Below are 21039 nucleotides of genomic sequence, written 5' to 3'. Positions count from 1 at the left end.
AGGCAGTTTTTAGCAAAAATGTTCTCCTAGATGTTTTCAGATAGATCTTTGTAAAGCACCCGTGAGAGAACCCTTCTATTCTCTCTCCTTGGGCTTATTTACATTATACAGAGAGCATTAGTTTCAGCTCTAAAATTATTTGCTTGTGCTCTTTTATTGTCAGATGGACTGAACTTATTCCTCTTCTTTAACCAAAATGAATTATTTAAATTTATTCATTATTTGCTTTCAAAGATAATGTTTATACCTCTTTTACCAAAGCCATTCACCTATACATGCTTCTACATATTACCAGTATGCTTTATTTTCATACTGCTGTAAATGATAAGTACCCCAATCAAATATTACGTGAAAAGTAAAGTTGCTGTGCTATTTAAGTTGGTTACCTAGGTGAGTCTGGTCCTGTAGCTTGCTCTCACCAACATCTTCTATGACCTTGATCAAGTCACTTGGCACTGCCTCTGTTGTCCTGAATATCAGTATCAGTATTCTCCTGCACTCCAGTATCAACTGGAGTTGATACTGGGCACATTTCAAAGCCTGGAAAGCTCAGCATCTCTATTTTTAAAAAAATATATTAGATAGAGGCCAACCGAAGTGCAAGCTATTATGAGTAGTCATTACATAAATCATTATGAGAGTGATTTTCTTAAAATATTCAACTTGGTGGTCTATGCTATCTCTGTTAGGACTGAGGACTAAGAGCCTGATAAATAAAATCTGACACTGGTTCTCAGCTAGGTTGCCAGCCTGGCATATTCAGGTTTTTTTTCATCTCCAAATAAAAAATTGGGGAAATTTGGTTGTATGTGTTACAACATGATGCAGTCATCTAAAATTTTATAATTCTTTGAGTCCAAACTAGTTTTGGAATCTATTTTGAATGTGTGGCCAAATGAGTGTTTATATACCTGCATACACATGTAAAATATTTTTATATGTATATATATACATAGATTGTAGGTGTTTGCCTGCATTTATCAAAATAGAATGATGATTATGCCCATTTAATATGATGCCAGTTGTTGACCTGAATAATGAATCATAATCTTTTCAGATGAAAATAATAGCATAATAGTAAAATATACTATTCTCGGGAAAACGTATATGAACTTGTAATTTTTCTTATCGTAATGTCACTATGCATGCTACTTGTAAAAATAACATCTATGCTATTCTGTTTATTTTATCCTTCAAGGTCTCTGGGATGCATTTTATACGAGATGTGCTGTATGGACCATGCATTCTCTGGACAGAATTTTTTGTCAGTTGTGCTAAAAATTGTAGAAGGTGATACACCTTCTCTTCCTGATAGATATCCAAGCAAACTGAATGCAGTGCTGAGCAGGTACGTTGCTCTCTTGTTTATCAGTTACTTAAGTTAATTTAGAAAATCACTGAATTTTCACTTTTGTTTTCTTCATGTTTCAGCATGTTAAGTAAGAATCCTTCGATGAGACCAGCAGCAGCAGAGATCCTAAAAATCCCTTATGTTGATGAACAACTAAAGGTATCTAAGAAGAAAAAGCGATAGCTGTACACTTGCCACTTGAGTATGTATTTTACAGAAGTAGAGTGGAGACAGAGGAAATGTGTAGAGAAAAAATAACTTAGAGAGCAGCCAGTGGGAACATTAATCTAGGGGACTTTTGGAGCTAACAGTGTGACTGTGGCAGAGAGGCAGTGAGAAATTAAGCCTTTCTCACTCTACATGCTGAATGTACCCTCCTTTAAAATCTTATGAGTAATAAGGGGAATGGATATTTATGCATAACAAGTGCAGATCATTTGGGCTGGGTACGTGTCATCTCTAACTGTTCTAGTTAGTCATAATTTTAACGAAAAACAGTGCATCTTTCTTTTTTGGTCCCTGGTTCCAACGTATTTATTATTTGACTTTCTAAGGAAGTAGGGAAGGAAACTGCTTGATCATTTTTTACACGAGGGCTGTTTTGTGTCATATTGGAATCTGGATCACTTTAGCCTCAAGCATTGATACTGCTTCAATTTTATTTCTTTACAGAATATGCAGTACAAATACTCAAATATGAATGTGAAAGACAAAGGGCTTAACTGGCAGAAAGAAGCTGCTCCCATTTTTGATGCTGTGTAAGTATTTTTAAGTGTTTTGTGGGCAGAACTATAAACAATTATGGTGTTGCCAAATACTATGCTGTTGTAAACAAATGTTTGTGTTAATCTCCTCATGCTTTGCATTAAAAGGGATTTTACCATTCCTCAGAAATACAAGACAACCACATTAATGAGTTGCATAATCAGAATTTAGGGCAAAAAATGGATGTAATAATTAAATATTTTTATTCTGGAACCATAAATTGTGAGTGTTTATGTAGTACATGCACGAATTAATTTAGTAACAGTGGGTGTGCAATTAAGTTAGGACCTTTGTCTGTATATTTTGAAGGCTTAGTTCATCATTTTAGTTAAGTCATGGTCATTTGTGTACTGACTTAGTTTGTGTACTGACTTAGTTTGTGTACTGACTAACTGTTGAATGTGAAGGCTATGATTCCTAAATGACATCCAAATGAAGACATAAACACTTAAACCGTTCATCTAATACATCCATAGGATGCTATTATATTTGTCTTGTAACTTTCTTGTGAGAAATTAAGACTAGTGGTGTTTCTTGGCTCTTAAATCAGTTCTGCCTTTGCACATGATCTCTCTTTTAGGCACCAAATATATATTAAATTAATTAATTGTGTCATATTACGGTGCAGCAGTGATTAAAGCAAATGTCAACACGGGCAATTTTTGTCTTTGTAAATTATCTGCGTGGTTTCAATGGCAGCTTCCATTCCTCTTTGCTTGCTGTCCCTGAGTTTTCTTGATGTGGTTTTGCTCTGTTAGGAGATAGCACATTCAAAATCAGGAGTTTATGATCCTGTGCAGGCGTAGCAGTCATCTCCATTTTTTATTTCGTCTGAATAACTTTCAAGACTTCAACAGCTATCTGATTTATTTTTTTTTAATTAATAAATAGTAGCAATCAAAAAGCCCGTGCCCCAATTCAGAATTAACAGTAGATTCAGGGAAATTTGCCTTTTCCCGTCATTCTTTTTGTGACCTCTGTTCTCAGTGTAGGCCTGCAGTTTTTCAGCAGTGGTCGCTTTGCGGTTGTTACCAAGTCTACTGCTTGCTAGTGTTCCTTTAGGAGAGCTGATCAAGTGCAACTTTGCAAAAGAAAGGGTTGTTTAACAACAGTGATAGGAGGAATGTGAAATAAGGACACTGGATTCAACACAGAAAAATATTCTGTACGTTTTTGTTACCTGGTGTGACTGCTTAGAATATATCTGTAAAGCTCTCATAGCTTGAAATTGTGGTTGGAGTTTCCACCCCGTCATTTCTGTTCTTGCTTTCTCTCATTGTCAGATGAATCTGTCCTCTTATCAGACAAGAGTTCTCTGTTTAGGTTTCCACTTTAGTATAAACACATTGTTGAACTTTGCAAGTATAGATATAAGAGGCAATAATAAATGATGCCTGTATTGTCTAATTCTTGGTATTCTTAATATTCTACTATTCTTGTTTCTGCTTCAAATAGCTCTGCTAGTATAGCGGAAACACTACAGTTACACGGGCAGATGTGCTGTACTCAGGAAATATTAGACATACCTTTTGCTTATTGTTGCTGTGTTCAGGTTGAATTAATTAACTCTTGAGTGGATTCCTGTTTATTCAAATGAATTATAGTTAACTGCAGAGATGTTCCTCAGAGATATACCTTAACTAGTTTTGAGGCACTGAAATCTTGCCCAAATATTATGCCAACTCTCTATAAATAATATTGAATGTTAAATGCTTATTAAAACATACACTATGAGAATCTTCAAAAAATGTTTAATTCATGCCTTTATTTTGTAGGTTTTCACCTACATTCCATATAGGATTTCAAACTATCCATATGCGTCAAAAAATTACAGAAGCTTTCAGGAAGCAGTATTTTTACCTGCAAAATATATATCTAGACCTCAAACATCCCTGTGTTTCTAGAACAGACTGATGAAACCATTTTATATTATCCATAAAATATACTATGTTCCTTTGTCATTAGTTTGAATATATCAAGTCTTTTCACCTTCCAAGAGGACATCGCTTATTGACAGAGCTAACACCCAGGCAGGACACGATTGCATATCCCAGGGTCTATAATTATTTTTGTTCAAAAGGAAGTCTCAAGTGTGTAAGATGAAGAGCAAGTTCTAACTACAAACATCTTTTTCTTATACTTCGGTTAAAAGCATTAAAAAGTCAGCTTCTCTGTGCTGAGGTCCAGAATCGTAAAAACTGGATAAGAGCTATATTTGTTAGAGCACAGAAAGTTACCTTGAACTTTTCAGAGCATCAGTTTGAGGAAAAAAAAAAAAAAAAGTCGTCCTAGGAGATGAATGTACTGGAGTCTGATTCTTTTTTGATTAAAGTTTAGAATACACATAGATGCATAATTCTATTATGACTTTTATTGCATTTATGAGAATGTTAGCTTCTGTATTGCTACTGGTAAGCAAAGTGACAAATATTTTTTTCAAGCCTATATTTAAAGAGGTAGGTACAATGAAGTAAAAATATCTGAAAAATGGTGGCATACAAACATAAAAGTGGTGGAAAAATAATTTAAACATAGGGAGTTTCCTGCATGTGCTGTAGTCTGTGTGTGTACAGGGAGCTGCTTGTTATGGTGTCCTGCCCAGTCATCGCTACTTTAAATTTATGATTTTTTTTCCTCACCAGAAATTATTTTTGGTGTGTATAGTTGAGTCTGGTTTCTTCTAGTAAAAGCCTCTAATGGTTTAGTTTATTCCAGTTCCAAGCAAGTCATACATTTTAAATATTTAAGTAAGAAGAAAACTCTATAAATTCAGTTTCAAATTGGATGAAAAATGACTTTTTTTCCCATGAGGTTCTTATAATTTAAATCAGAAGGTTTTTTTAACAGGGGACAAGAAATATGTCTGCATTATTCATACTTGAGGAGTTAGTTCCATTCTTATTAATAATTAAAATCTTCTTGTCTTTGTCCTTAGTCTTTCATATTTCACAGTAATTTTCATATCTTTACACTATTTCCCTCTGTAGTCAACATTTGAAAAGCATAATGAAAGCTTCTCAGTTATTAAAATACTGATTTCAAAATGGTAGTCTGCAAGGAGTGTTGCAATTTGTATGCTTACAAAACTGGGCTCTTAGATGGTAAGTGAGTTTATCTTATAAGAGCAAAAATAGACATTTAAAATGAGAACTTCTTATCATGAATAAAAAGATTGCAAAATTTTAGTGTGAGTGAAATATGAGTGCTAAGTCATTGCAAACTATGGTTCAATTTTTGCAATTACTATATGATGTGAGGTAAAATCTGAAATTAATATCCTTTTTCTGATATAGGTCTAGTATTGCTCTCCTGTATTGATAAATACAGCTGAGATACAAATGTCAATAACTGATGCTCAGCTTTCAAGGATGGTCCATGGAGTCCATTTTACCAGTGAATTGTTTTTATTGATTAGGACCAGAAACTCAAGAGGACAACATGATAATTATGACTTTCATTGAAGATGCATTAATGCTATCTTTTATTGCAGCCAAATTGTAACAACCAATGCAAAATGTATGAATGGTATTTCTTTTTTTTTTTTTTTCCTGTGGTTCTCATTTGAAAACTGCCTTTGGATTTGTAATATGCTCAATAATGAATCCTGACAGGGTAAATATTTTACTGTGCTTCAACATTTATTCTTCTAAGGAGCTGAGTTTACGTTTTTCTGTTCTCACATGAAATGCCTCAAATGACTCATGTTCTTCATTAATCTAAGTTTAAGTTTCAATGTAAAAGAAGCATTTGCTTCCCACACTAAGGTCTGTTTAGTCTGTTATAGTACCTGTGACTTTCTAATTATTGCATTTGAAATGTCAGTATGTTTCAATATCAAATCAAAATACCAATATTTACGTTTTTATATGAAAATAAGCTGGCATGCATTCAATTTCAGGCAGAGGAAAGTTCATTTGCAGACTCTACAGGAACTGTCTGAAGTTCAGAAAATGACACCACGGGAAAGAATGAGGCTGAGGAAGTTAAATGCAGCAGATGAGAAAGCAAAGAAGTTGAAGTAAGTTGTGCATAACGTTAGTTTTGTGCCCTAACTGTGCAGTTTTCCTCTTTCAGCAGTCTAATGAGAGAACTAGAACAGTCAAGTTAAAAATAAAAATAATATTAAATTAAAAAAAAAGAGTCTTCAGCTACTTAACGTGAATCCCCATTCACTTTGAGTTAAATCATAGTAATTATTTATGTAGAAAAAAAAGTCAGACCCTTAGACCAAAACTGGTACTTTGAGCATAGTATTTCGGGTTAAATAACTACATGAGAGATTAACAGATTCATTACAATAGGGAATTTTGTTAATGACTTGTCATGTTAAGGATTGCATATTCTGAGGAGTCAGACATTTAGTTACAGTGCAGCTTTTTTCAATTCTTTTGGCCCAAGAGATTTGTCAATGGAAGTTAATAGCTCAGAAAAAATAGTCTTATCAAATGACCAATAGGGTAATCAACATATTATAAGGGCTTTACAGTTTATTGTTTTATTAAGAAAGTTATAAGGAAAGAGAGGATTTTAAGTACCATTTCCAAGTGGCATGTGGGAAACATCTTGAAGGCTACGTATCTGTGCATGAATTGCATTTTTAAATAGAAAGAAAATACTGTTTTGATGACACACTTGAGTTTTTTCCCATTAAAAATGTTCAGTGTTCACATGATGTGAATGAAAATCAGAAAAGCTGCACATTCATTTTTAACATTTTCTTCAAAAGTGTTTTGCAAAGTGCAATGTAAATTAACAAATGTTTACTCAGCTATTTATACGGGATAATAGAGGAATAATTATTTCTGATCATGAGAATAATCATTTTAACACTGTTATGCCAAAGCAAGCTAGCAGTTCAGTAAAGCGATGACATCTTACTACAGAGAAATATTGGAAAGTAACATGAAGCCCGAATTTATGGCCTCAGTAACTTTGAAGCTGTTGCATATACCTGCAAATGAATAGTAAATGCAGTTGAGAAAACATTTTCTGTAAAATCACTGGTGTTACTTGTGCCAGCCTGTTGTGTCCATACCCAAAAGCTGGAAATAATAAAAAACAAACAAACAAACAAAAAAAACCACAAAGGCTTTCATTTCCTTTTGGAAAACATGTCTGATCATCATTTATGTCTGTTTGACACCAACTCTTTTGTTTGAGACTGGAGATGGTATGCAAGTTTATTCTCATTAAAAAAACAAAACAAAACAAAAAAAAAACGCCTTGAAATGAAACCACTATATAAAATGTAACACCTCTTCTATGTGTTTTTTACAGTAATATGGTAGGCTCATTCTTATATGAAATGTATATATAGGAAGTCTCTCTCTTTCTTTTTTTTTTAATGGATGGAAATTAGGAAGTAATACTAATTGCAGGATATCTGTAGTTTGCTTTTCATTTTCTTTGCTTTCTTTCATTTTAACATTTTCTATTTATTTTTCACATTTCTCCCCAGCAACAAAAGTAAATATATTTATTTTGTAATATAAAGGCAACATATTAATCTGCAATCTTAGATTAAAATTAAAAATTAATCTTATTCTCAATCATGAATCTTCAAAATGGATCTATTCAATTGCAACTCTGGGTACTTGCCAGCTGATTCTGCCTGAAAATATGAAATAGTGCAGAAACATAGTACCTTCTCACACTGGAGATCTACTCTCAGCAGTGCAAATCTAGACATAGAAGAGATTAGGGTATTTAGTGATGGAAACTGAAGGATTTGCATAATGTAGGACCTAGCATAAGTAGTCCTGCACAGAAAAAGCACAATTACCAACTCTACCCCAGGAGAAGTGTTCACAGCACACAAGTATTGTGTGCCTGTCTTTATCTGAAAGTTCCCTGGACTACACAGTGGAATAAAGTCTGACATATTTAAGATCTTTGGAAGAGACAAGAGTCTGGGATGGATAATTTACTATTTTTCAATTAATTATGCAGGTTGTGAAAGATAAATATAAAAACTGTTTGGAATAAGGCCTGAGATCTGTTTCTGAGTTCACTAGAACTAACCTCACCTTGAGCAGATGCCATGAATATTTGGCACCATAGCACTCTAATTATGGAAACTGCTTTTCCACATCTACTGTTAGAAGATCCCTTTGTGCAATCCCTGATATCACATCTTAATCACAAATATTCTGTATTTACAGACAGCTGGCAGAAGAAAAATATCAAGAAAACGTCAAAAGAATGCAAGAATTCAGGTCCCGTAATTTTCAGCAGCTGAATGTCGATGTCCTACATGTAAGTATGAGCTGTCATTTCAGATACCTTATTTATGCACTTTCAATGTACCTCTTTCTCCACACACTTTCTTTAGGACTGGACAGACAGTCCAGTCCAGAGATTAACAATTCTCCATTTATTGAACAATTTTCTATTTAGACACCCATAAATCTACATCTGCTCTCTGAAATGGACTTACTGATCTTTTGTGTGATATCGGAGTTCAAAATACATTCATTTTCTGGATTTTTAATCCTTTAAACACTCTTATTTGGCATGGCTGTGCGTTCTTTTCATTTGAGTAGTAAAGAATATTAACATTTAAACTGTCTTCTTAGTAAGAATAAAGTCTTAGAATGCCTCCCAGTATAATTTAACCTTTGCTTTTAGGATACCTGCAACATAAGGTAGTCCTGTTCAATACTAGTACTACGTTTTATCATACAGTGAACAGCATCAGTTTGGAAATAGTCAGTAAAAGCATCACAGCAATAATAAGATTTGTTTTAGTGTTTTGTTTTCTATCTTTTCTGTAGCGTGTACTCTAGTTTCTATTTCTCATTATCTCTGGAGAAAAAAAAGCATGTTAAATCTGTGTTAGCTTGTGGCTGAGTCACTGCTATCATTTAGAAAAGAGGTAGGAGGGTGTTTTTTTGTTGTTGTTGTTTTGTTTTGTTGTTTTTTTGTTGTTGTTGTTGTTTAATATGAGTCCCAGCAGTTGTGTGGATCAGGGCAGCCATTGTATCATGATCCTGGTGAAAGCTCTAACTGTACCTTTTTCTCTGTGCTGCTTTGTTTGATTAAGGAATCTGATGAGCAGACTTCAAAACTGCTAATTCATTCTGAGCCAGTCATGACATGTGACTCTGCGTCCATAGGATGCGATAAACAAAGTGGAAATGAGAGATCAAGTCAACTCTGCATGTCTAAACTTACAGACTATGGTAAGAATTAAAAATCTTATATTGAAATGAAACTTCAAGTAAACAAACCAAGATTTGATTTTGTCTCCTATACTTAATCTATGGTGCAGAAACTGCAGTATAAAAAACAGTCAGATTGGGAAATAATCTAGGTGGATGCATGTAGACTGGATGTACAGCGTGGTTATGTCGCAGGAGGTCTGGGTATCCAGAGTTGGAGTGGCGTCTGAGCAGCAAAGAAGGTGAACACACCTTCTCCAAAAGAGATGGAGAGTTAGAAGAAAATAGCTTTAACCTTTGCACAGATTAAATGACTTGCATAAGAAATGCGTCTCCTAAATTACCTCATCAGGGCAAAAAAACAGTACAAGAATGCAGAGCATTTTGCACCTTTGGTACACTTTGATACCATTTTCATTACCCATAGCAATGAGAGAAGCAGATGGAAACTCTTTAAACTGTTACCTATACTGTCCTCAGATACGTAGCTACTGTTTAGAGGATATGAATACTATAAAACGTGCTTAACTGTACACAGACAAGCAAATAGTCAGGCTTTTGAAAAAAGAGTCAGACTGAGGAGATGTACTTAATTAGGAAAATATTTTTCAGAGCACGTATATACATTTTGTTTCTACAGTCTTCTGGCATAATGTCATACCCTTTAATAGTTAAGAATTGTTGTGTAATCACTATTATAGTGGAAGATTTTTATTCAGATTACAGTCTTGAAAGTAGGCATTAATATCATTTAAAATTTAGAAACTAATAGCTCAGTGTTTTAGTGTTGTTTTACGTGTGTCTGTGAAGGCATGTGTCATTAAATCAAAGGCATCAAAATCAGTTTGTTTGAGATGGAGGTGGTTTTTTTAATAGCAAATGGCTTTTTTCTTTCAATGTAGCCTCATTTATGTCGATGTGGTTAGCTTGCTATTTCACAGTACAAGGAGGGATGATCTGTGTAGGAGAGAACCCAGCTGCTAGAAATACATCCTGAGGGGAGGGTGGAGAAGCTTGCAAGTAGGAGACTGAGAGAAAGCAGTAAATGTGTGTGGGAGATGTACCGGGCAAAGCATACAAAGAAACCTAAATAGAAACAGGACAACATGCAAGAAAGGAGAGAAACTGATGTTTCTGTCTTTAGAGGTCATTTAATTGTTAAACTATGATGATGGAAATAAGGTACATTTATATCCGTGATAGAAAAGTTTGGACAACCCAAAGCTATACAAAATTGGATGTGTGTTTAGTGACACTTCTTTTGTCAGACTCTCTGAAGTGGCAGATTCATGAGAAAAAGGGCTTATGGATAAGCAAAGGGAATTACATGGCTTCTCTTCCTTGCTTCCTGAATACCTTGTTGTTTCTGAACCTGATGTCAAAGCTCTTACTTATTCTATGCAGTATTCATTCTCTTCATCAACAATTTCAGTGCAACCATACATGTTCTACATGCTATTAATTAAGTTATTAATGGAGTCTTTGTATCTGAAAATGTAGAAACAGTTCCAGCTATTGATTTTCAGTAGAATTTGGTTCTCAATCAATGGACTATACAATAGAAAAACAAGAAATCTAGAAGCAAGGCTATAAAATGATTTTGTAAAGTAGTCTTACATGTGAATAAATTTGGCTAACGTATACCAGGTTAGCAGAAGTAGTTTAATGAATGCCAGACTAACAAGCTCCCTAGTTATAACCAAGAACTAAAAGCAAATGAGGAAGGTGCAAAAAGGCAGGGGAGGGAGTCTATACATGAATACCAGGGAGGTTCAGCAACAGCAGCCTTTAAGCTCCTTCAGGGCAGACCTAAAAATCCTCTGAGTAGGAAAAGCTGGTTGGGAACAGCTAAGGATAGCATCCCAATCCCAACAAGTAGGAAGGAAAGTTCAAGTTATTTTCAGCTCATATCCTGAAGTCCTTGAAAAATTTGCAATGTGAAGAGAAGATTAGGACTTGGAGGACAGGATGAGGCTTTTAAAGGTTAGGGAGAGGTATAGAAAATAAAACACTTTATACTGTGCTTTAACTGAAAATATCCTAAGGCATTATGAATCACGGGTGTATGTGGTTGGGGAAGGTGTCAGATACAAAGCTTGAGGTTGGTTTTAGTAAGTAGATTTAAAAAACATGGCATCCAATCCAATTTTAGCAGTAGTATGCACATTTATTGAAAGCTGGGGAAAAAAAGGCAGTGTAGTTAGATGAATTAAAATCAAGATCACGGTTTGGAGTTCAGAATTTCATGGTGGACAAGTTTCAGCAAAGTCAAGAACATTTAACTGCTGAAGAGTTCCCTGGGAAATACAAGCTTCTCTCCATGTTTGTTTTATGTAATCAGCGATGATCTTTTGAATATTATTCATTCTAATTAACACCTCTGTACACTTGAGGGACATTTAAAAGAGTTGTCTGAAATAACAAATAGCTGACCAATCTGTTAGTCTTCAAAAGGGTTTACTTTTTGGGAATGTGAAAGAGATCTAAGCAGACACCATGCTTTTGATGTTGAGGAGAACTCAGTCTATTACAGAAGAGGTCCATTCAGACTGTTCACAGGTTGTACAAAACCTTCTTCAGAAACTTAAAGAAATAATCTGATTCTTATAGTACTTACAGATAAATGCTGCGGGCAATATAAATACTGTTTTAAGTAACAAAATTGTTAGTTTTTCAACACTATGTTCCTTATTAAACCATCTAGGTGTATTTTTCTGTGGCTCCCCTCCAAAGACAGATAAGCACCACACATATGTACCTTCACGGCCCTGTGGTGGCATGGGAGAGGGAACTGGGAAAAAAGTAAAACTCAAGGACTGAGAGAAAGATAGCTCCATAGGACAGGAAAGAAAGGAAAAGAAAAAAGAAAAAAAAAAAAAAAAGTAATGAAAAAAGAGTACAAGAAACAAATGATGCACAAAGCAATTGCTCACCAGTTGCCAAATAATGCTCAGCCAGAACTCAAGCAGCAGAAGTCTGACTTATCACATCAGATTGCTGCCCAGTCCTAGTCTTCAGCACAACCCCATAGGGTATGGGACATGGCTCTGGCCAGTTTGGGCCAGCTGTCCTGGCTGCGTCCCCTCCCAGCTCCTGGTGCACCCGCAGCCTCCTGGCTGGCAGGGCGGTGTGGGCAGCTGGAACGGCCTTGGCTCTGTGTAAGCAGTGCTCTGCGACAACTAAAAGATCAGTGTGTTGTCAGCATCACTCTCTTCTGAAATCCAGAACCCAGCTCCATACCAGCTACTGGGAAGACAACAAACTCTGTCCCAGCTGAAACCAGGACAGCCTCATGCACCTCCCAGTGTTCTTCTACCACCTCCTCAAAAGCATCCCGGAGTGCACGTTTTACAGAATCCCGCTTCTGACAACAACGAAGTTCATGCCGTGACCTTCCAAAGGGTTGAGCCCTTCAGGGATGCCCCCCTGCCTGCGGGTGTGGAGAGACGGCAAGTGGGAGTTGGTAGGGTGCTGCAATACACGGAGGCTTTCTTTGCTGAAAAGTTCTCGTTATTACACGTGGCCACAAACCACCCCTGGGCAATATTCTGTGATTCAAGGCAAGCATGGAGAGAGGTGTCGGGCTAATTAAGAAAAGCCATCTTGGAAGAGACCAAACCCAGGAGTGGGCCTGGGGGTGGGCCCCAAGGAATCAAGAACAAAGTGTCACTGCAAAGACGTGAGGCTCCCATCAGAGAGTTCAGAGTCATCCGGGCATCCCCAGCACAGGTTCACTGGATTAAGGATGTCATGTAGGCAAGAACCATTTGTGCAGCACAAGAAGTTCTGAGGGGGAGAGGCGCTCCATTTAGGGTCGAGAAGGAGTCCTTTTTCTATTAAGAGAGACAGAAGACAGCAGAGGACACCACCTCCTTAGAGCAGCCAAAAGCTGCTGCTAATTTCTGTGTTTCACCTGAGACGAGTGATAGACACCGATGCTTCCTAGTCTCTGGGAACGGCGCCTTTCCCAGAGCCGTTCCTCCTTCTCAGACAGCCCATTGCTCTTGTAGTTCCCTGCTTTTGCCCTTGGTGGTGGCACCTGGAGACAGTCTCTGGTCCTCAGGTACCCTTAGGCTGCACTTGCAGGAGGCCAGCAGCACCTTCCAGGGATGCTGCAGGTTGCCAGGCCCGGTTCCGCAGCTGGCAGGCATTCTCTGCTGCCAGGCTTTTAGGAGACTTGGGCTGTCAGCCTTTTTTGCAGTTGGGCTACGTCACCATGCGTCTGCTCCCGTTCCCAACACCTTTGCACTCCCATGTTGACTTCCCATCCCCCAAATGACTTCTCACCCCTAAGTCTCACTCACGGACCCGCCACCCACAGCCGCTCCCCATCAGGAGCAGACACCCCCAAACCAATTCATGGCGGGGACAGCAGGGGAGGGCTGTGTCCAGCCCCCTTCCCCCCCCTCAACCCCCCTCCTGCCGAGCGATGCGGGAAGAAGTGCAGGCAGAGGCTTTGCAGGGTGGAAGAGTGGTAATTTATTCTTCCTGGGGGAATCGTGGCTGCCACCCCCAGCCCATCCCCAGGCGAGGCCCGGCCGCCTGCTCAGGCGGGGGGCCCGTCCTGCCGGCCCGCGTGGTCCCCGCTTCCCGGCTCCTCCTGCCGCACCCTGTGCAGCCAGGATGTGTCCCCGACTTCGGCGTCCTGCGGGGAGCTTGGCAGTCTGCGCCCGACCTGCCCCGCGTGCCAGGAGAAGCTTCTCTCCAGTCTGCGCCCCGTGGAGGGGCTGCGCGCCCTGCGCCGGGGCGAGACGCTGCGGGAGCGGTAGTTGGAGGGGCTCCTCCCCCGCTGCCCCCTCTGCTGCTGCTGCTGCTGCCGCCGCCCCAGCCGCTCATTCCGCTGGAACCTTCCGCGGGGTCTTCGGGCCAGGCGCACCACTGCTACGATGGGCCCGCGGCACATCGGGCAGGTGTCCCTTCCCTCTGCCCAGAGGTGGATGCACTCCAGGCAAAAGGAGTGCCTGCAGGGGTCCACGCGAGCTGCGCTGGCAAGCGGGCCCAGGCAGATGGGGCACTCCTCGGGCTGCTCCTGCCGCCAGCTCATGGTTCCTGCAGCTTCCGCAAGGTGCAGATGGTCGTCCTGTGGGGGAGGCTGCCCTGCTGCCGGGCGCTCAGCAGCAGCCCAGGGTCTTCAGCACCTCGATGTCTCTCGGGTCGCCGGCAGGAACTTGACGCCTCACGTGCCACCAGGAGGACAACTGCAGAGAAAAGCAGGAAGAAAATATTGAATCAGCAAGCAGACATTAGCTTTATAGGTTCAACCAAGTTGTCTAGAGTGCTGTAGCAGTAACTGTTCTGTGTATGGATTGCAAACATGGCTGTTAGAGCAGCAAATATGCTTATGGTAGGTTATACTTGGCAAGACTACGCTGAGGCCAGATGAGGTACATGGATGTCTGTGGATTGGAGAACATTACCGGAGGCCCTTGATGATGGCTTGCGTACAACAAGATTGGCTTCGCGAATGCCTCTAGCACCAGCTCCGCCTGTCTATCTCCTTCCAGCCGTGGAGACTCGAGCTCTCGCCTACCACCAGCCGGACTGGCCGCAGGCGCCCGGCGCAGGGCATTTATAGGCAGCCCCCTTCTGTGAGGCCAGAGGTGACATCAGCAGGGTCTGGGGTGTCCCTGAGGGCAGCACTGACAGAGGTCACCTAAACGTTGTGAGACTTGAGATGGCTGCTCCACGCTGACAGGTGCCAAGCGGAGAGCGGTATCAGGCTAATTAAGAAAAGCCATCTCGGAAGAGGTAGAATCCAGGACTGGGCCAAGGAGAGGGCACTAAAGTATCAAGAATAAAGTGTCACTTGAAATACCTGAGACTCCCATCAAGTCAGTGCTGCCATCAGGGGTACCCCGAAACCTTTGTGATGTCCCCTCTGGCCTCACAGAAGGGGGCTGCCTATAAATGCCCTGCGCGGGGCGCCTGCGGCCAGTCCGGCTGGTGGTAGGCGAGAGCTCGAGTCTCCACGGCTGGAAGGAGAGAGAGAGGCGGAGCTAGTGCTATAGGCATACGCGAAGCCATTGTTGTTGCACGCGAGCCATCAAGGGCCTTCGGTAATGCTCTCACACCTACAGACATCCATGTACCTCATCTGGCCTAAGCCTAGTCTGTGTTTGCAATCCATGCACAGACTGCTGACAGCTACAGCACTCTAGACAACGTGGTAGAACCTAGAAAGCGAATGTCTGCTTGCTGATACAACATTTTCTTCCTGCTTCTCTCTGCAGTAGTCCTCCTGGTGGCACGTGAGGCGTCAAGTTCCTGCCGGCGACCCGAGAGACATCGAGGTGCTGAAGACCCCGGGCAGCTGCTGAGCGCCCAGCACCAGGGCAGCCTCCCCCACAGGACGACCATCTGCACCTTGCGGAAGCTGCAGGAACCATGAGCTGGCGGCAGGAGCAGCCCGAGGAGGTCCCCGGGGACAATGAGTGCCCCATCTGCCTGGGCCCGCTTGCCAGCGCAGCTCGTGTGGACCCCTGCAGGCACTCCTTTTGCCTGGAGTGCATCCACCTCTGGGCAGAGGGAAGGGACACCTGCCCGATGTGCCGCGGGCCCATTGTTGCAGTGGTGCGCCTGGCCCGAAGACCCCGCGGAAGGTTCCAGCGGAATGAGCGGCTGGGGCGGCGGCAGCAGCAGCAGCAGCAGAGGGGGCAGCGGGGGAGGAGCCCCTCCAACTACCGCTCCCGCAGCGTCTCGCCCCGGCGCAGGGCGCGCAGCCCCTCCACGGGGCGCAGACTGGAGAGAAGCTTCTCCTGGCACGCGGGGCAGGTCGGGCGCAGACTGCCAAGCTCCCCGCAGGACGCCGAAGTCGGGGACACATCCTGGCTGCACAGGGTGCGGCAGGAGGAGCCGGGAAGCGGGGACCACGCGGGCCGGCAGGACGGGCCCCCCGCCTGAGCAGGCGGCCGGGCCTCACCTGGGGACGGGCTGGGGGTGGCAGCCACGATTCCCCCAGGAAGAATAAATTACCACTCTTCCACCCTGCAAAGCCTCTGCCTGCACTTCTTCCCGCATCGCTCGGCAGGAGGGGGGTTGGTGGGGGGGGAAGGGGTTGGACACAGCCCTCTCCTGCTGTCCCCGCCATGAATTGGTTTGGGGGTGTCTGCTCCTGATGGGGAGCGGCTGTGGGTGGCGGGTCCGTGAGTGAGACTTAGGGGTGAGAAGTCATTTGGGGGATGGGAAGTCAACATGGGAGTGCAAAGGTGTTGGGAACGGGAGCAGCCCAAAAGTTTAAATTGCTCGGTTGTTGTATCGGCCTCACGTGATAAGAAGATTCAGCTCTATGCACAAAATCCAGGCTGAAGAAGGAACATGGTGCCCAAAGTAGAACTTATTTAAGTTAGCTGAGTTTTTCAAAGACTGAAAGTGCTGAAGCAGTTAAACAATGACTGTACTGGGTCTGGCCGGAATGTTAACTTTCCCGGCAGCAGCCCATACAGTGCCGTACTCTGTACTTGTAGCTGGAACAGCAGTGTTATCACACCAGTGTTGTGTCTACTGCTAAGCAGCAGTGGCACAGCATTGGGCCTTTCTCTAACCCTCTTAGGGGGTGGGCAAAAAGTGAGGAGAGAAACATCACTAGGGCAGCTGACCTAAACCAATCAAAGGGATATTCCATACCATGTGATGTCACACTCAGCAATAAAAGGTGGAAACAGGAAGAAGAGGGGAGGGGTGGGCTCTCGTTGAGAAGACGTCGGTCCTCCTCTCGAACACTGGCTGCGTGCGTTGAGGCCTTGCTTCAAGGACGTGGTCAATCATCGCTCATGAGTGGGAAGTAGAGAGTAATTTCTTTCCTCTGCACTTCCATATAGCTTTCATTTATTTTGTTTGTTTGTTTTCCTCCCTTCTTTTTATTTTCCCTTTTCCCCACCCTTTTCCCCTTTCCCTTTTTATTTCCCCTTAGTTAAATTGTTTAGTTCATGGCAGTCTTTATTTAATTATTATAATTATTTCCCTTTAATTAAATTATCCTTATCTCAACCCATGAGTTGTTCTTTGCTTTACTTCTCCCCCTCCTCATCTAAAGGAGGGGGAGTGAGAGAGCGGCTGTGGGGTTTAGCTGCCCAGCACGGTAAAACCACCACAATGACTGAGCATGCACAAAACAGAAAGAAGTACAAGATGAAGAAGACGATGAGCCTGCATCAGAAAGCCCCGAAGTGCAACCACCAGAGGTTACCTGACCTGCAACAGCAGGAGGGACAATATGATAATTAGTTCTGAGAAACCATTAGCATAAATCCTGCCTTTTCTTGTGAACTGCATAAATATGGATATCCCCGTACCATAAATAAGTACTCCTTGTCTTGCTTAGCTGTACGTGTTGGGTGGAATTATCCCCCACATACCCAGCGTTGTTCATAAAGAATACCTACTTCCTAATTCTCCCAAAGGAGTCTTGGAAAGTGACACCGCTTTTTGTGTTCCACCATTGATGAGGACGCATCAAGAAACTGAGGAACAACTTTCCACCTGGGAAGGTGGAAATTGGCCAGGGACAGTGGGAATATGCATGAGAAACCTAGGATTGTTTAGAGAAAACCAGGAGCACCGCAACCTCTTGGCTGTCTCAGGTGGAAGATAGAATTGAGCAGTACCTCACTTGTTACGTGGTGGCATCCTACGCCATCTTCTGTGTCAGTGGTATAAAAGGGCCCTGTTTTTTACCCAGAAGGAAGCTCCCAGAAGGGCTGGGGATGGAAGGGACCTCTGGAGGTCATCTGCTCCAACCCCCTGCTGAAGCAGGGCCACCTAGAGCTGTCCGGCCGCTGGGCACCGCTGACAAGAGCCTGGCTCCGTCTTCTTTGCATCCTCCCTTTGGGGATGTCTAGACACTGCTACGATCCCGCCGAGCTTTCTCTCCTCCAGGATGAATGCACGGTGACGCACAATGCAATTGCTCACTGCCCACTGAGTGATGATGCCCAGACAGACCCCGAGTGGTGGCAGCCACACTCTGGCCAACCTGCTCAGTCCCAATCTTCAGCACGACCCCATAGGGTATGGGACATGGCTCTGGCCAGTTTGGGCCAGCTGTCCTGGCTGCGTCCCCTCCCAGCTCCTGGTGCACCCGCAGCCTCCTGGCTGGCAGGGCGGTGTGGGCAGCTGGAACGGCCTTGGCTCTGTGTAAGCAGTGCTCTGCGACAACTAAAAGATCAGTGTGTTGTCAGCATCACTCTCTTCTGAAATCCAGAACCCAGCTCCATACCAGCTACTGGGAAGACAACAAACTCTGTCCCAGCTGAAACCAGGACAGCCTCATGCACCTCCCAGTGTTCTTCTACCACCTCCTCAAAAGCATCCCGGAGTGCACGTTTTACAGAATCCCGCTTCTGACAACAACGAAGTTCATGCCGTGACCTTCCAAAGGGTTGAGCCCTTCAGGGATGCCCCCCTGCCTGCGGGTGTGGAGAGACGGCAAGTGGGAGTTGGTAGGGTGCTGCAATACACGGAGGCTTTCTTTGCTGAAAAGTTCTCGTTATTACACGAGGCCACAAACCACCCCTGGGCAATATTCTGTGATTCAAGGCAAGCATGGAGAGAGGTGTCAGGCTAATTAAGAAAAGCCATCTTGGAAGAGACTAAACCCAGGAGTGGGCCTGGGGGTGGGCCCCAAGGAATCAAGAACAAAGTGTCACTGCAAAGACGTGAGGCTCCCATCAGAGAGTTCAGAGTCATCCGGGCATCCCCAGCACAGGTTCACTGGATTAAGGATGTCATGTAGGCAAGAACCATTTGTGCAGCACAAGAAGTTCTGAGGGGGAGAGGCGCTCCATTTAGGGTCGAGAAGGAGTCCTTTTTCTATTAAGAGAGACAGAAGACAGCAGAGGACACCACCTCCTTAGAGCAGCCAAAAGCTGCTGCTAATTTCTGTGTTTCACCTGAGACGAGTGATAGACACCGATGCTTCCTAGTCTCTGGGAACGGCGCCTTTCCCAGAGCCGTTCCTCCTTCTCAGACAGCCCATTGCTCTTGTAGTTCCCTGCTTTTGCCCTTGGTGGTGGCACCTGGAGACAGTCTCTGGTCCTCAGGTACCCTTAGGCTGCACTTGCAGGAGGCCAGCAGCACCTTCCAGGGATGCTGCAGGTTGCCAGGCCCGGTTCCGCAGCTGGCAGGCATTCTCTGCTGCCAGGCTTTTAGGAGACTTGGGCTGTCAGCCTTTTTTGCAGTTGGGCTACGTCACCATGCGTCTGCTCCCGTTCCCAACACCTTTGCACTCCCATGTTGACTTCCCATCCCCCAAATGACTTCTCACCCCTAAGTCTCACTCACGGACCCGCCACCCACAGCCGCTCCCCATCAGGAGCAGACACCCCCAAACCAATTCATGGCGGGGACAGCAGGGGAGGGCTGTGTCCAGCCCCCTTCAATCCCCCTCCCCACTGACCGATGCGGGAAGAAGTGCAGGCAGAGGCTGTGCAGGGTGGAAGAGTGGTAATTTATTGTTCCTGGGGGAATCGTGGCTGCCACCCCCAGCCCGTCCCCAGGTGAGGCCCGGCCGCCTGCTCAGGCGGGGGGCCCGTCCTGCCGGCCCGCGTGGTCCCCGCTTCCCGGCTCCTCCTGCCGCACCCTGTGCAGCCAGGATGTGTCCCCGACTTCGGCGTCCTGCGGGGAGCTTGGCAGTCTGCGCCCGACCTGCCCCGCGTGCCAGGAGAAGCTTCTCTCCAGTCTGCGCCCCGTGGAGGGGCTGCGCGCCCTGCGCCGGGGCGAGACGCTGCGGGAGCGGTAGTTGGAGGGGCTCCTCCCCCGCTGCCCCCTCTGCTGCTGCTGCTGCTGCCGCTGCCCCAGCCGCTCATTCCGTTGGAACCTTCCACGGGGTCTTCGGGCCAGGCGCACCACTGCAACAATGGGCCCGCGGCACATCGGGCAGGTGTCCCTTCCCTCTGCCCAGAGGTGGATGCACTCCAGGCAAAAGGAGTGCCTGCAGGGGTCCACGCGAGCTGCGCTGGCAAGCGGGCCCAGGCAGATGGGGCACTCCTCGGGCTGCTCCTGCCGCCAGCTCATGGTTCCTGCAGCTTCCGCAAGGTGCAGATGGTCGTCCTGTGGGGGAGGCTGCCCTGCTGCCGGGCGCTCAGCAGCAGCCCAGGGTCTTCAGCACCTCGATGTCTCTCGGGTCGCCGGCAGGAACTTGACGCCTCACGTGCCACCAGGAGGACAACTGCAGAGAAAAGCAGGAAGAAAATATTGAATCAGCAAGCAGACATTAGCTTTATAGGTTCAACCAAGTTGTCTAGAGTGCTGTAGCAGTAACTGTTCTGTGTATGGATTGCAAACATGGCTGTTAGAGCAGCAAATATGCTTATGGTAGGTTATACTTGGCAAGACTACGCTGAGGCCAGATGAGGTACATGGATGTCTGTGGATTGGAGAACATTACCGGAGGCCCTTGATGATGGCTTGCGTACAACAAGATTGGCTTCGCGAATGCCTCTAGCACCAGCTCCGCCCGTCTCTCTCTTTCCAGCCGTGGAGACTCGAGCTGTCGCCTACCACCAGCCGGACTGGCCGCAGGCGCCCCGCGTAGGGCATTTATAGGCAGCCCCCTTCTGTGAGGCCAGAGGTGACATCAGCAGGGTCTGGGGTGTCCCTGAGGGCAGCACTGACAGAGGTCACCTGAACGTTGTGAGACTTGAGATGGCTGCTCCACGCTGACAGGTGCCAAGCGGAGAGCGGTATCAGGCTAATTAAGAAAAGCCATCTCGGAAGAGGTAGAATCCAGGACTGGGCCAAGGAGAGGGCACTGAGGTATCAAGAATA

General features: G+C 44.2%; 1 protein-coding gene across 2 annotated transcripts in view; it reads left to right on the top strand.

The window, feature by feature from the left end:
* Nucleotides 1-21039, top strand: part of NEK11 (NIMA related kinase 11) — a 108115-nt gene that overhangs the window by 41160 nt on the left and 45916 nt on the right. For both annotated transcript variants that reach the window (XM_027451142.3, XM_072033428.1), the window contains exons 7-12: nucleotides 1199-1348; nucleotides 1432-1510; nucleotides 2024-2109; nucleotides 6015-6134; nucleotides 8278-8371; nucleotides 9159-9297. In XM_027451142.3, coding sequence (XP_027306943.1) covers nucleotides 1199-1348; nucleotides 1432-1510; nucleotides 2024-2109; nucleotides 6015-6134; nucleotides 8278-8371; nucleotides 9159-9297 — 668 coding nt within the window. The remainder of the gene's footprint in view (nucleotides 1-1198; nucleotides 1349-1431; nucleotides 1511-2023; nucleotides 2110-6014; nucleotides 6135-8277; nucleotides 8372-9158; nucleotides 9298-21039) is intronic.

Source organism: Anas platyrhynchos, chromosome 2 (assembly GCF_047663525.1).
Source record: "Anas platyrhynchos isolate ZD024472 breed Pekin duck chromosome 2, IASCAAS_PekinDuck_T2T, whole genome shotgun sequence".
In the NCBI taxonomy this organism is placed as follows: Eukaryota; Metazoa; Chordata; class Aves; order Anseriformes; family Anatidae; genus Anas; species Anas platyrhynchos.
Note: the sequence above shows the minus strand (reverse complement) of the source record. Positions and strands in the feature narration are given on the sequence as shown.